The 16801-nt window shown below is 42.2% G+C and overlaps 1 protein-coding gene across 1 annotated transcript in view; it reads left to right on the forward strand.

Annotated features, from left to right (window-relative positions):
* Positions 1-16114, forward strand: part of LOC136719370 (ribonuclease inhibitor-like) — a 59241-nt gene extending 43127 nt beyond the window's left edge. The window contains exons 4-6 of the mRNA XM_066697291.1: positions 111-284; positions 10341-10514; positions 15973-16114. Of these exons, the coding sequence (XP_066553388.1) occupies positions 111-284; positions 10341-10514; positions 15973-16114 (490 nt within the window). The remainder of the gene's footprint in view (positions 1-110; positions 285-10340; positions 10515-15972) is intronic.
* The last annotated feature ends 687 nt before the right edge of the window (positions 16115-16801 follow it).

The raw sequence follows: 16801 nt of genomic DNA on the forward strand, positions 1-16801 counted from the left end.
TCTCTTCTGTGTGGAGCCTCTGGATTTGTTTGTGCAATATAAAGCCACAACTGAAGTGTATATTCTGTAATAAATAAACTCATAACAAATGTATCTATTCCTTTCTACAGGCTGTCAGTGTGTGGAATCAGAGAGCAAAGTTGTGCAGCCCTGGCCTCAGCTCTCTGCTCAAACCACTCATCTCTGATAGAGTTAGATCTGAGCTACAATCATCTAGGGGACACAGGACTGAAAAAGCTCTCTGCTGGACTGAAAGATCCCAGCTGTAAACTAGAGAAACTGCTGTAAGTAGAAGATGTGTGATGGTGTGAATATTCAGTCACTGACAAAGAGAGACTCATTTGTAAGAGGAATTATTTGCATCAGTGTACCCATAAGAGGTAAGGGACCCCCCATAAGAGACTTGGGCGGTGCTGATATTTCTTTGAATAAAAATTAAAAAATGGTCGAAATGAATGCCCTGACATGAGACGACTTTGTCGGCTTCTTCCAATTCTCATCAGTGTTCCAGATTATTATTTTATTCCTTCAGTGATGTTATGAACATGCGCACATGTGGAGCACATAAATTCTTTCCCGCCAGGGACCCACGTGTGAAACCTGCAAAAACTCACAGTTTTGTGAATCAGTTACAGCAGTGACTGACGCAGCAGAGCAGTAGGGGTTGTAGCATTTTTGTGGTTCGAGTTCAAGGACCTCGGCACAGTGGTCCACAGAGTGGTCCAGATCATGTAGCACAAACTGGGATGGGTTTTTGTTTTGTGTTGTTTTCTTGGACACACCGTCTAAAATCCGTTTACTAAATATGTTATCGACTTGCACATATCCAAACTACAATCATAATAATCATAAACATATAATATTACTATTATAATTATTATTAGCCCTACTGTTATTGTCACGGCAACATCTAGCACTTCCACGTTTCCCCACCTAGATGTCCCCAACAACCTTTCTTACCAGTCACTTCTCCCCGCTTCCTTCAATCAACATTCCTGAACACCATGTGCACTTGTACCATGTCCCATTTACCCCTGCTCCCATTCGTCCTTCCAACCTGGTTCTCTGCTCCCAATAAAAGACCTCTCACGAACACTCCATCAATGTGAAGTTTTGTCAGTCTAATCTACATCTCTGAGCAGTCTACCCGTGCCTAGCTATTGCCTTGATTCCTTGACCTCCCGCTTGACTTCCCAACCACGACCTTGATCCTCCCCTGATTGCTTGTTTGCCTGATCGCTCGACCCTTGCCTGTGACCGTGACCACGTCTCTGCCTTGCCCTTGATTGCCCTCTTCTGCCGGTACCTGACCCACACCTGACTGACCACCTCTACCCCACACCGCAACTGTGTCCCCTGTTCCCGTGCCCTGCGGTACGTTACAGTTATAATGATGATAATAATAATAATCATAATAATGTGTTTACTGTTATTATTCTGTACAATGACGGGGAAGGGATTAAGTATGTTAACCACTAAGTAGGCTATATAGGTATGTCTTATAAAATAAAATAAAAAAACAGAAAAACAAAATCAACAAGTATTAATGTGTTCATATGCATACAGTTTCCTCTGAACAGTGGTCTGGACCACTCGGTTGCTGTGGTCCGGACCTTGGACCTTCTCGAGTTTTCACCAGCTAAGTAAGTTTAAACATAACATTCTTCTCTGATTTAGTAATGTTTACACTTTAGTTACTATAACTATCAAATTTTTCTCCTTCGTGCAAGTATCTTATCAATCAGACAATTTGTAGGTAGCGATGGTAATGTTACTCTTAAAAACGCGGTTACATGGAGCAAACTTCGTAATTCTGAATGAAATTATTCAAGTTATTAATTTCTCCTCATTATGATTGAAGAGAAAATAATGCTTAGTTAGACACTAAGCTTTAATTTAATGTCAGTCTATTTGAATGTCGTCTGTTTGAGCTCTGCAAAGAAATGTTTTACCAACTTTTCTTTTGTTATTGTCGCCTAAACCATATCTTACTTATTTTCTCACTGTGAAATCTAGGAACACTAAAAACAAATACATAGGTTGTTTTGTTTATGTATGGTTATCATTGTAATGGCTGTTATTTTAAAGAGAGATTTATTAACTTATTTATGCCCATAGTCTTTTCTTGAAGGATAATGTAATTATGAAGAAGATCAAACTTTTTTTTTGGCAACAACCCCCCCCACCAGGATTAGGGGACCCCCTATAAACTCTAACCCAATTTGTTCACTGCTTTGCATGTATGATTTACAGCATATCTGCATTAAAGTTTAACTCAAACTGAAACAATCATCTTCTAAGGAATCTACAGGATTACAGTGAATCAATAAGATGTTTATTTGGTAATACAAATATAGTGTGAAACAGGTGACAGAGATACAGAGGACCTGCAGGAGGCTCGGAGGCTCTGCAATGGTTCTGAGCTCTTGTGAAAAATAGGTTCAGTCATTTATACGTTGAGACTTCGAAACAGAATAGTTGAGTGATTAGTCAACTGCGTGTGTAAAGTCATCTACACTTATGTGTCTCGCTTTCGTGACGTCACACTCATCGTCCGTAAAAGTCAACCATGGCAAAATGAACCATTGATGCATTTTTTACATCTATGGCTCCTCCTGTACCAGAGTCAGGCCCTTCACAGCAGCAGATTGCAGAGGTCGACGAGTCGGCACGCTTTTTCTGGCACCAAAAACTTGCTGGTCTGGAACCAAAGAAGCCGTGACGTTAGGGGCCAGGGGGTGGGGTAAAGACGTTTCCACCAAAAGTTATTTGCTGGAGTGCAGCCACCATGTTTAAAATGCTAACAGAGATATGAGCAGTGAGGAGCGTTTTCATAAAAAATGAACGAAATCAGCAGCAAACAGTGGTCTGTCGAGGAGAGACAATTTAGTAACAATATGGTCTCACCAGGTCAACTAACTAGTTAGGAGTTGGCAAATGGCAGCAATGAGAGACGACTGAGTTCACCTTCTGTGAAAGGAAAGACGTGTTACAGCAATATTATGATGATGGAGAGCTAATGCGGCCATATACACTCACCTAAAGGATTATTAGGAACACCATACTAATACTGTGTTTGACCCCCTTTCGCCTTCAGAACTGCCTTAATTCTACGTGGCATTGATTCAACAAGGTGCTGAAAGCATTCTTTAGAAATGTTGGCCCATATTGATAGGATAGCATCTTGCAGTTGATGGAGATTTGTGGGATGCACATCCAGGGCACGAAGCTCCCGTTCCACCACATCCCAAAGATGCTCTTTTGGTTGAGATCTGGTGACTGTGGGGGCCAGTTTAGTACAGTGAACTCATTGTCATGTTCAAGAAACCAATTTGAAATGATTCGACCTTTGTGACATGGTGCATTATCCTGCTGGAAGTAGCCATCAGAGGATGGGTACATGGTGGTCATAAAGGGATGGACATGGTCAGAAACAATGCTCAGGTAGGCCGTGGCATTTAAACGATGCCCAATTGGCACTAAGGGGCCTAAAGTGTGCCAAGAAAACATCCCCCACACCATTACACCACCACCACCAGCCTGCACAGTGGTAACAAGGCATGATGGATCCATGTTCTCATTCTGTTTACGCCAAATTCTGACTCTACCATCTGAATGTCTCAACAGAAATCGAGACTCATCAGACCAGGCAACATTTTTCCAGTCTTCAACTGTCCAATTTTGGTGAGCTTGTGCAAATTGTAGCCTCTTTTTCCTATTTGTAGTGGAGATGAGTGGTACCCGGTGGGGTCTTCTGCTGTTGTAGCCCATCCGCCTCAAGGTTGTACGTGTTGTGGCTTCACAAATGCTTTGCTGCATACCTCGGTTGTAACGAGTGGTTATTTCAGTCAAAGTTGCTCTTCTATCAGCTTGAATCAGTCGGCCCATTCTCCTCTGACCTCTAGCATCAACAAGGCATTTTCACCCACAGGACTGCCGCATACTGGATGTTTTTCCCTTTTCACACCATTCTTTGTAAACCCTAGAAATGGTTGTGCGTGAAAATCCCAGTAACTGAGCAGATTGTGAAATACTCAGAGCGGCCCGTCTGGCACCAACAACCATGCCACGCTCAAAATTGCTTAAATCACCTTTCTTTCCCATTCAGACATTCAGTTTGGAGTTCAGGAGATTGTCTTGACCAGGACCACACCCCTAAATGCATTGAAGCAACTGCCATGTGATTGGTTGGTTAGATAATTGCATTAATGAGAAATTGAACAGGTGTTCCTAATAATCCTTTAGGTGAGTGCAGATTGGATAGAAATGTTGTTAGTTAATGAACTGGTCATTAACTAGTCCTTATGGGCAGTTTCTTCCGCCACTGGCAGAAATGCAGTGTTAGGCTGAATCCAGTGTCCCTACGAGTTATGTGTTAATAAATTTTCTTAGCACAGGGCGAATTACACAAATCAAACATATTCTACAGTAAGAGAAGACCAAATACACAATAAGCGCTGTTACAGTGTTGCGCTTTGTGATCACACACCAGCAGTGCTGACAATGTATTATTATTATGTATTTGTTAGCGGACACCCTTATCCAGGGCGACTTTCAAAACATTATTATTAATTTTTTATTTCTTGGCAGACGCCCTTATCCAGGGTGACTTACAACATAAGTGCAAACAAAGTGCAAAAATACAGAGAAGTACAAGGCATCAATCATTACAAATTCAGTTTGGCTAAAACAGCAATTCAAAATACATTTTACAATTTACAATTTACAATTTACACAAGTACAGTAAGTGACTTCCTACATCCTGGATGGTGAAAGCTAAGTGCTGTACATAAAAGTCAAGCTAAGTGGTGAAACATAAGAGCATTGTTGCGGTGTCTGGCAACAGGGACAATGCAACAGACCATCATCACAGACTTCATCAATAACCAGAATTTCCCATCAAACCATTAACATCACCTGAGATCGTCTGACAGTTTATTGATCTGCCCACGACTGCGCTGCAAATACCCCAAAACAGCCGCATTCATTATCAATAGACTAGCCTATAGTCATTGTTTTTTAAACAAGAATAAAATTAAAAATACACCACAAAATGAATGAAAATGTATCCACTCATACAAAGTATATTCATAATGAACTGTGCACGATGACGAATGCATGTTAACTCTCTTGTATTTTATTCAATACAGTAAAAGTGTCTGAAATAGCGAATCGGTGTAAATCCCTTAATGCATCAATAAAAATAAATAAAAATAAAACGCTGAGTTATCTTAGCATATACGTATAGTTGTATTTTCGTTTCTGCTTGTCTACATGTGATCTCGCGTTTTTTTGTTTTGTTTTTTTACAATAGTATCTGTGCTGTGCTGAATGAGTTTAATTTTGATGGTTAAATAGGGTTTCAAAGATGTAGTCCGTCATGGTGGTGATTATTATTGCCGAGTGTTTCTCCACTTCTATTCCGTGCTTGGGAACGCCCACATCAAGTGACGTCAGCGTTCAGTTCCAAAACCGGTGGAAAAGCAGGCCGGTTCGCAAAATGTTCCGCTGGTTCCCAGGCCGAGCACCGGCTCCGGCTCCAGCACCAGCACCATGTCGGTGGGAAAGTGCTGTTTCCGACAGGAATGGCTGAGTAATAAGTATTAATTCTACTTTGTTTTACATTTCTGAATGTGCATTTGTTAAGCAACATTCAATTAAAATGTGACTGTGAACTAATAAAACAGCACATTATGGTTTCTTTATTTATTAAAATGGGGAAAATGTGAAAAATTGCGTTGCAGGTCGATTTAAGGTGTGCGCCCCTGAATTTTCTGCCTGTGCCCCTAAAATTTTCAGTTAGGGGCTACAGTGCTCCTAGTAAAAAAAAAAGATAGTTTGGAGCCCTGCCTTATGCTCTGATTTCAAGGCAATGAACATTAAGTGAGAGACCTGGGAGTTTGTGGACTCGCTTTCAATGTGGGGAAGTCAACAAAAAAGTAAACAAAATGTTAGGGTATATTGTCAAAAGTGTAGAATTTAAAACCAGGGAAGTAATGTTAAGACTGTGTAATGCACCAGTTAGACCTCTTCTGGAATACTGTGTACAGTTCTGGGCTCCACAATTCAAGAAAGATATCACTGCTCTAGAGGCAGTTCAGAGGAGAGCAACCAGACTTATTCCAGGTTTGATGGAATGTCCTACTGAGAGACTGAGGGGACTGAACCTTTTCACCCTGGGACAGAGAAGGCTACAAGGGGACTTGATCCAAGTCTTCAAAATCATGAAAGGCATTGACCACATCAAACCAGGCGAGTTTTTCCAGATCTGCTGGGACACACACACACCCGGAGACACAAATGGAAATTGGGATTCAAGGCATTCAAGACAGAAAACAGGAGACTCTTCTTCACACAGAGAGTCGTCACAATGTGGAACAAACTTCCCAGTGAGGTGGTTGAAGGCGACAATTTGGGACATTCAAAAAGACTGGACGTGATCCATGGATCACTTAGTTGTTAATGGACACCAAACGAGCATGATGCGTCGAATTGCCTCCTGTCATTTGTAAACTTTCTAATGTGCTTATGTTCTTAACTGTTATTGGAACTGAATGTCTCTGTCTGCTACAGACTTCTGAAAATAGATAGAATACAGATAGAAGGGCAGATGCCTATATAAGCCAAATTGAATAATTTGGATACATTCAATATGTGTTGGTCAATAACGCACACTCGGTAACTCATACATGCGTTTTGCAGACATGATTGCCAACAAAAACTCTTTCTTCAGTGACACTAATCTAGGCCCTGCAGGTAGTCTGCGGGCCTGACCCAGCGGTGCTGCCTGGTGGTATACTCTGTCTAACTGTAGGGACTGCTCCCTCTCCAGCCACAATGGCTGCCAGGAAACGGCCATTTGCCCACACACCATGGCGCATGACTTTTACCGATAAATTTGCCGCCATAGCCACCTCCCCAGTAGGGAATTAACCCGTGGGAAATCCACCAATCCTGCTTCTCTCGCACCCTGGGTCATGGCATAGATCTTGCCTGCCCATGCATGGGCAGGGGCCGTCGCCAGGTGGTCCCAGGTGGAGTGAAGCTCCGCCAGAAGATTAGGCAGTAGTGGGAGTGCCTGCGTGGTGATCAGGGTGCAGATCTGATCCATACTGGCATTGAGGGCAAGGATGTCAGCATCTGGCCCCGTGTGTGCAGAACTCGGACCCCTGCACCTGCGGAGACTGAGCGGATGCATGCTGAACACCCCCCCCCACCTTGGGCATTGCTTCCGACTTTAAAGATAACTGGGACAGTAACATCCTTGCAATGGCAAGCAAATTTGATAGTTGCCTGTCTAAAGCATCTACTCTGCGATCCGCCGGGACGTCCGGGTGACAGGTTTCCATCTCCCGGGTTCCGGCGGAGAGCAACTGAAGGCCCTGGCCTATATGGACGACGTGGCCGTGGTTTGCACGGACGCTCCGTCCGTGGCCAGGGTCGAGGAACTGCTGGACGGCTTCTGCAGGGCGACGGGGGCCGCTGTGAACAAGGCCAAGAGCGAGGTCTACCTCTCCAGGGCATGGCCTGTCGGCCGGGGCCCGCCGACCGTGTTCCCTGTGAAGCCGTCTATCAAGGTTCTGGGGATCACGATCGACGGGACCAACACGGGCACCCGGAGCTGGGAGGAGGCCATAGCGAAGGTCCAAAGGAAGATCCACGGCTGGAGCACAAGGACCTTGACGATGGCTGGTAAGGTGCTGGTCGTAAAGGCCATCCTCTTCCCGATACTCCTCTACGTAGGAATGATCTTCCCCCCAGACAAGGTCATCACAAAATTAGTGACCCGAATTATATTTCGGTTTGTCTGGGGGAGCAAAATGGAGAGGCTGAAAAGAGTGCAGATGGTGAAGGGTACCCTGGATGGAGGCAGGGGGGTCCCGGACGTTGTGCGGCTGATAAAGGCGCAGGGGCTGGCCTATGTGGTCAAGAACATCCAGGCTGCTGGCAAGAAAGTGAGTTTCATGAACCGCTTTTATTTTGCCAGCAGCCTGAGACCATTCGGCCTCTGTGCCATGGATAACACCAGGCCGCACTCGTGGGATCCCCCGCCGTTCTACAGGGCGCTCCGAGCCTTTGCGCTCGAAGTAGGCCTCCATAAAGTCGTGCTGGCCTCCTGGGATTATAAGACCATCTGTAGCCAGATGAGATCTACCCAGGAGACCAGCCGGATAGAAGATTTCCCTCCCGAAACCTGCCGGTTTATCTGGGCTAACGCTACGCACGTTTGCCTCACGAATACGCAGAAAGATGTCTCCTGGATGGCTGTGAGTCGGTGTCTCCCCACCCGAGTGTTCATGCACAGAAGGGGCATAGCTCCTTATGACACCTGCCCCTATAAGGGTTGCCTGGGGAAGGAGACGGAGGCTCACATCTTTAGGGATTGCCCCTCCGCCCACAGGGTCTGGCTCCTGTTTTCTCCGTTCCTCCACAGGTTTGCCGTTCCTGCGCGGGCGACCGCCCAGCAGATCCTGTACGGTCCGGCCAGGGGAATATCATCATCCACCCTGAGGTGCTGGTGGCGTGTCGTCTGCGCAGTGAAGCAGGCACTGTGGGAGGGACGGAACATCTGTCTGTTCAACAAGCAGGAGCTGGACCCGATCGTCATCGCGCGGAGGGGCATGGTGTTCGTAAGGGACTATGTCAATCTGGAGGTCCATCAGAGGGGCAAGGAGGAAGCCTATAAGAACTGGCACATACAAGATCTGGGGGAGCTCAGGATCCCATGATGGGACCCACCTCCGGGGACGGTCAGTTCCCCCTGCTGGAGCCCGAGTCCAAGACCTTTAAATATTTTATGGATGATTGTTTTTAAAACGATTTAAAAATGAATCTTAATTGTTTTTAAAGACTTAGTTGTTTTTAAACCACTAATTGTTTAGGGTTTTTATGGTTTGGTTCTGTTATATTCTTTTGTCAAATACATTGACCATTTTGGATTTAATTTTAAATGCATTGGACCTTTTTTGTTTGTTTTTTATTTTTACCTTTTTAATTGTTTCTTTATTTTGTCCAATGCATTTTCAGTTATTTTCAATGTATTTGACTTTTATGTTGGTGTGCAGTTTTGCATTAATCACGATTGTTTTGTTGTTTTGGGCACGTTTATTTTGAAGTTAATTGTTTTGTTGTTTGTAAAAAATCACAAAGATTTTAAACATTTTAAGTGATTTTAAGGATTGATTTTTAAAGATTTTAATCATAAGTATTAAAAAATTGAATTGTTTTTATTTATGAAATGAAAAATACTAAATTCAATAAAATAGTATTTAAAGATAACTGGGACAGTAACATCCTTGCAATGGCAAGCAAATTTGATAGTTGCCTGTCTAAAGCATCTACTCTCATTCTGTTAATGGCCTCTTCTGTTAATACATTTTCAATTAAACAGATTTTCCATCCATCCATCCATCCATCCATCTTTGAAACCACTTATCCTGGTGAGGATCGCGAGGAAGCTGAAGCTGATAGATGCACTTTTCCAAGTTTTGCAAATCAAAATAATGAACACAATTTATTTTTGGAAAACAGCTTGGCAAGTTGCTACATGTCGACGGAGGTGTGGTTGTGGAATAGTGGGACATTGCCAAACACATTTATTAGAACTCCTAAGACTTAACATGATGGAAATCCAGTGCTTCAATTGAATTGCACATCACCTTTGGTTGAGTCTCAGGGTTCTTGCTTATGAATCCTACCATTGTGTTCCTCTCGATCAAGTGTCGAGGTTCTGCTCCTTATTATTTTTTCCATGTTGAGCTCTGCCTATTTGGGCTTCGATCCTAATGTTGCCTATTCGGTTGTGAGCATATTTGTCTTCCTGAACTCGAATACAGTTTATGTTGTGGTTGAGGCCCTTCATCCATGTAAGCTATGAGCCTCAGACATGGCCTCCCTGGACTCCATTGGTTGCCCTCCCTCATGGCAGCTTGGGTAACCCATAGTCCCCTTTGGGAGTTATTTTCAACTTAAAAGATAGGTTGTGCATGCAACCCTGATTATCTGGAAAATAAAAGGTTGATGTGAACTTATGGATCTGGTATGAAGGGAGCTTTTGCACTGTGTAAGATAAAGCAGGCAAGGGGGAGAGCTTGTCTGATTGACAGCGCACATGGGACCTATTGTAAGCTTTGGCATGTTTTTGTTTTTCCAACTCTTCCCATTACGCAGGATATGTCCCTTATTCTGCTCTTGGGATTATTTTCTCTTTTAGTAAATAATCATCTACCTGCTATTTTGTGTGGAGCCTCTGAATTAGTTTGTACATCAAAAGGCCAAGACTGTAGTTAATGTTCTGCGAAAATGAAATGCATAACAAATGCATCTCCTTCTTTCTATAGGTTGTCAGAGTGTGGAATCACAGAGCAAGGCTGCACAATTCTGGCCTCAGCTCTCTTTTCAAACCCCTCATCTCTGAAAGAGCTGAATCTGAGAGGCAATCACCTAGGGGACACAGGAGTGACGAAGCTCTCTGCTGGACTGAAGGATCCCAACTGTAAACTAGAGAAACTGCTGTAAGTAGATGATATGCGATTGTGTGAGTATTCAGTCACTGATAAGTAGGGTTGGGTATCGTTTGAATTGTATCGATTCCAATTCCAATTCCGATTCTGCTTATCGATTCCGATTCTTATTGATTCCCAGTTTTGATTCCAATGGTAAAAAAAAGTTTTGATATCAAACACATTTATTTTGTCTTATTTTACAAAACATTTAGTTGCAGCTGAATACCATGAACAAAAATCAGCAGGCTACATAAAAACGGAACACTCCTTTAAGAGCTGTATGTGTGCAAAACTGTTAAATTAACACCAGAAGCACCGACATTTCGAACTATTTAAAAGCGCTAAAGCCGGTCTCTGTAACTGGTAAACTTAAATATTGGAATAATGCTCAAAAGCAATATTTTATAGTTAAAAAATAACATTAATCAAAACATAATTGTACACTAAAGTAAACATTTGTTTTCAACATATAGTGCTTGTATTCACTGTGGCTTTGTATTTCAATAAACTATTTACTATATATGTATCCTGCATACCTGACAGCTCGGGACAGTCCACACAGGACACGTTTCTGCACTTTCCCTGCATGAGCTCGTACCTCACACTGCATTTTGACAGCCCTCTCCAGGTGAACACTTTTACTCCACGAATATACAGCATCGCAATAAATGCTCCTCCGCTGATAATGTCCATGAATCATCTGATCTCTTACCTGTGTCTGCAAGTCAAGCACACACCTCTGATCCTGAAAGCGAATCATGTCCTCAGTGGGGACGGACGCTTACGGACACGTCCAGCACCAAATTGTTAACAGTCCACAAAACACGGACACGTCCGGACGATTAGCCAGTGGAAACACCTGTTTAAGCGTCCGGACGCGTCCGCCAGTGGAAACAGGGCATAAGCCAGTGGAACCGAGGCATACAGATTAGCGAGGAAGCTCCTGGCAGATCGCCATTCGGGTCCTCACAAATGAAGTGTAAAAAAAAAAAAAGGTCTATCTGAAAATGCATACACAGGAATCGATAAGCGGAATCGAAATTTTAATTTCATAACAAGTATCCGATTCCTCACCATAAGTATCCGATTCCAGAATTGGAATCGATTTTCGATTCCCAACCCTACTGATCAGGAGAGATGTCGAGATTTTTTAAGATGATTTCTTTGCACATGGGATTTACAGCCAATTTGCACCAGAGTTGCATTAAAATCAAACAATTATCTCAAGAGGACACTTTTCTCAGGGTCAACGCTGCAATCTACAAGTGTGTCATGTATTTATACATCAGTTTGGTTTCCTTCATACTATAGGCTGTCAGGCTGTGGATTCAAAGATCTGTGCAGCCCTGGCCTCAGCTCTTCATTTAAACCTTTCAACTCTGACAGAGCTGGATCTGTGCAGCAATAACCTGCTGGACAAAGGAGTGACAAAGCTCTCAGCTGGACTGGAGGACCCTAGCTGTTAACTAGAGAAACTACTTTAAATACACTGACAAGGAGACTGTAGTTTATCAGAGGAATTATTTGCATGTATGATTTAGAGCCAGTTTGCAGCCTGCAAACTGTAAACGTGTACAGTGTAGACTTTCATCTTTAATTTGAGGGTAGTTACATCCAAATTGAGTGAACGGTGTAGGAATTAAACACATTTTTATATGTGGTCCCCCTAATTTTAGGGGCTCAAAAGTAATTGGACAAACTAACATAATTATTAATTAAATTGTTAGTTTCAGTATTGGTGGCAAATCCATTGCAGTCTGAAGTCTGGGACCCATAGACATCACCAGATGCTGGGTTACTTCCCTGGTGTAATTGGGTGTAATTCCTACACCATTCAACCAATTTGGATGTAACTACTCTCAAATTAAAGATGAAAGTCTACACGTAAAGAACATCTTAATTGTTTCCTTTCAAATCCATTTTGGTGGTGTACAGAGCCAAACGGATGACAATTGAGTCCTTGTCCTTATATTTCAACACATAAATGTAGATTAGAAAGTTTTATTGTTTTTACAGGAAGAGAAGTACCTTCAAGTATTGGTCAGAGACAATATTTATATAAATCAAATTTTCACATGGTGTTTTATTTAAGGTAACACTAGCTAGGTTTCCATCCACTTATTGAACATGTTTTGTGTGACAATTCTTAATTTCAATAAAAAGGTATATGTTCATTTTACAAGCCAAGGTGTGTTTCCATTCAAACTGACCTGTAGCGAAAACAATATGTAAAAATATAAACATTAGGACAGTCTCCTGCAAAAGCATTTTGTTACATTAATTATGTATTGTCGAATAAAATATAGGAAATGTTGAGTGTTTCCATAGTTGATTTCACATATAAATATCTGCGCATAGAAATATTGTTAACACACGTCGACCTATAGCTACTCTTGATGGCTGGCCAGCTAGCCCAAGGCCCACAAATTGTAGAATGTATTTATATTGGGTGATAATTTTGATGTATCAAAATTGCCTTGGTGGGATATAACATGATTCTGTGGTGTGTATTGTAACTGCATAATTATATTATATGATAATATAAACAATGATAATAAACTAATCACAAGAAAATAAGTAGTGATTTTAATTAGCCTATTATTATTATTATTATTATTATTATTATTATTATTATTGCAGGCTATTGACATTTATAGTAGGCTACTGACACCCTGTAAAGAGGTTTTAAAATGATAGAATACACCTACTTGTTTGGATTATGAACTGGTTGATGTATAGGAAACAGAGGGTGTCGATTAGAGGAGTTGCTTCTAACTGGAGTGAGGTTGTTAGTGGAGTTCCACAGGGATCAGTACTAGGGCCATTGCTTTTTCTAATCTATATTAATGATCTGGACTCTGGGATAGTTAGCAAACTTGTCAATTTTGCAGATGATACCAAAATAGGTGGCTCAGCATATACAAGTTCGGCAGCACAAGCTATTCAAAGGGACTTGAATAATATTCAGTTGTGGGTCAACACCTGGCAGATGAAATTCAATGTGGACAAGTGCAAGGTAATACATGCAGGTTACAAAAATGTCCATTATAATTACACTATGGGAGGAATAGAACTAGATGAAGTAACGCATGAGAAAGACTTAGGAGTCTATGTGGACTCCTCACTTTCTCCATCCAAACCATGTAGGGAAGCAATAAAAAAGGCAAACAGAATGTTAGAGTATATTGTCAAAAGTGTAGAATGTAAAACAAGGGAAGTAATGTTATGACTGTACAATGTGCTATTTAGACCTCATCTGGAATACTGTGTACAGTTCTGGGCACCACACTTCAAGAAAGATATCGCTGCTCTAGAGGCAGTTCAGAGGAGAGCAACCAGACTTATCCCAGGTCTGAAGGGAATGTCCTACTCAGAGAGACTGAGGGAACTGAACCTTTTCACCCTGGAACAGAGGAGACTACGTGGGGACTTGATCCAAGTCTTCAAAATCATGAAGGGCATCGACCACATCAAACCAGAGGAGCTTTTCCAGATCAGCAGGGACACACGCACCCGTGGACACAAATGGAAGTTGGGCTTCAAGGGCATTGTCAATCTTGAAGAGACCACTCCCATCAGGATAGAAATGTTTCACCATAGAATAAAGGTGATCACTCAGAATAACTTTGTAATAATTTGCAGTGACTCTTCCCTCTAAGTGGACCCAAACCATGTCAGGAAAATGCCCCCCGCAGCACCTCTGGACCACCTCACTATAGGGGTCAAGCAATCAGGCCTGTACCATTCTTTTGTTGTATGTCACTCACTCACTTGTTGAGAATATTGTGAAGGATTACTCATCTGACCATATCACTTTTTTCCATATCTCTATAGACCAGTGCCTATAATTTCTGCACCACTTAACTCTCAAATGTGCATTGGTTTATGCACTGCAACCCTACTATAATATCCCTCTCTGTGTAGTTCTCGACAGACTGTTCTTGTTGACAGAGTCTGATCATGTCCTGCATTGACGTTCTCAGTCACCAGGGAAAGAGTCGCTCTTCTGTTTTTCCTTACATATCACAGTAATGTACGAACATCACGATCATCAAATGTGTACTTTCAACCACAATTTCCAACCCTATTTACTGATGTCTTTCCCATAGATATAAATGCAGATGTAACTTTAGTCACTGTAGAGCAGTCTTTGTGACTGAAGCTGCTGCCATTCGTGCCCCAATAATGAACTCTCTTTCAAACCCTTTAGAGAAAAGGATCTGAGTGACTTTTAAAGAGTGATTATCTTGATCCAAAATCGAGGTCAACTGGGCCTGCTCAGCATTTTTATACATGCCACAGAGCATGATATGATGTTAATTGCTTAATTGTATCATGCAGTACACCTGTTTGGAGGCATCTGTATTTGTTATGTTCCTCCACTCATTTATTCAGGTTTTGTCTTTAATTTGTCACCCGCCTGTAGTTATATATGCATTATTATGTCCATGTACATGACCTTCCCAGTGGTGACTCCAATGGTATGGAAGCTTTCTAGTGCCAAAATACAAAACAATACCTGTGCTGAAATCGAAAAATGATTGGTGTATTGCTTCACAGGATGTGGCAAATTTGTCATGCCATAATGAAAAGCAATACACACGTTGTTAATCAATACAAGCATATTTTTGTGTATAAACCCTGCTGAATTGCTTGATGGTTGATGTGTTAGAAGAAGGAAAAATGGGCAAACATAAGGATCTGAGTGACTTTGACAAGGGCCAAATTGTGATGGCTAGACGATTGGGTCAGAGCATCTCCAAAACTGCTGCTCTTGTGGGGTGTTCCCGGTCTGCAGTGGTCAGTACCTATCAAAAGTGGTCCAAGGAAGGAAAAGCGGTGAACCAGCGACAGGGGCATGGGCGGCCAAGGCTCATTGATGCACGTGGGGAGCGAAGACTGGCCCGTGTGGTCCGATCCAACAGACAAGCTACTGTAGCTCAAATTGCTGAAAAAGTGAATGCTGGTTCTGATAGAAAGGTGTCAGAACACACAGTGCATCGCAGTTTGTTTTGCGTATGGGGCTGCGTAGCCACAGACCAAATCAGGGTGCCCATGTTGACCCCTGTCCACTGCCAAAAACGCCAACAATGGGCACGTGAGCATCAGAACTGGACCACGGAGCAATTGTAGAAGGTGGCCTGGTCTGATGAATCATGAGTTCAAGGTGTTGACTTGGCCTCCAAATTCCCCAGATCTCAATCCAATCGAGCATCTGTGGGATGTGCTGGACGAACAAGTCCGATCCATGGAGACCCCACCTCGCAACTTACAGGACTTAAAGGATCTGCTGCTAACGTCTTGGTACCAGATACCACAGCCAGGGCCGTAGCTAGAGGATTCGGGGCCCCCTGAAAAAAAATGGATGTGGGCTCCCACCGCCTTCCACCAATATCATATGAGGCCCACATGCATCGGCATTGTTAGACCAATTTGTAATAGCCCTGGATCTTTTGACCCTCCCCAGCTCATACCGGAGAAATCACCTCCCCCCCCCACGCTCCTACCGGAGAAATCACCATTGGCCACCCCCGCCCCGCTCCTACCGAAGAAATCACCGTCAGCCCCGGGGTGAGGTGAGGTCTAGCGACGCCCCTGCCCACATGTAACCTAATATGGGTTTATTACAAAATAACAAAACAGATAGCATACATAAATGCAAATAAAAGTTTTTACTGAACATCAGCAAAAGCAAAATACGCAAATATAACATTAAATATAAAAACAAATAGATAGCAAACACTAAAACAAATTTCAATCAGTAATGAACATTTATTAACTGATGTTGGCCTACTTTCGTGCATTTGCTGGGTTGAGGGACCTGGCTCTGTAGACAACAAATACCATGAGTCAAATAGTTGTATCAAAAATAAACCAATACTTTCCAATTGAGTTCAGTTAAAATAGATGTGACTAGTAAATACTAAATACAAATAATAAAGTGATTCCCTGACAAGTCAATATACCCAATGAGTATCTTCCACACTGACCCTCCAAGTCATCTTTTGAATCTTCAGACGATGCCACATGTGTTGCTGCAGGACATTATAATAAGTTTAATATCATAACACTTTGACATAGTCTATTTACATGTAAAAGAAGATAGTAATGATAGTAATGCCATTAAGCCATAACTTATGAAACACTGTTTAAAGTCCTTATGCAATTATTCAAGACAAACTATTAAAAAACTAACAAAAGACAAGAAATGATTAAATAATATTACAAAACCAATTTTAAAAAAGGACTAGCAATAGGCCTATAATAGTTCTTCCCATCAGTCTGTTATAATTCAA

This window comes from Amia ocellicauda, chromosome 23 (genome assembly GCF_036373705.1).
Source record: "Amia ocellicauda isolate fAmiCal2 chromosome 23, fAmiCal2.hap1, whole genome shotgun sequence".
In the NCBI taxonomy this organism is placed as follows: Eukaryota; Metazoa; Chordata; class Actinopteri; order Amiiformes; family Amiidae; genus Amia; species Amia ocellicauda.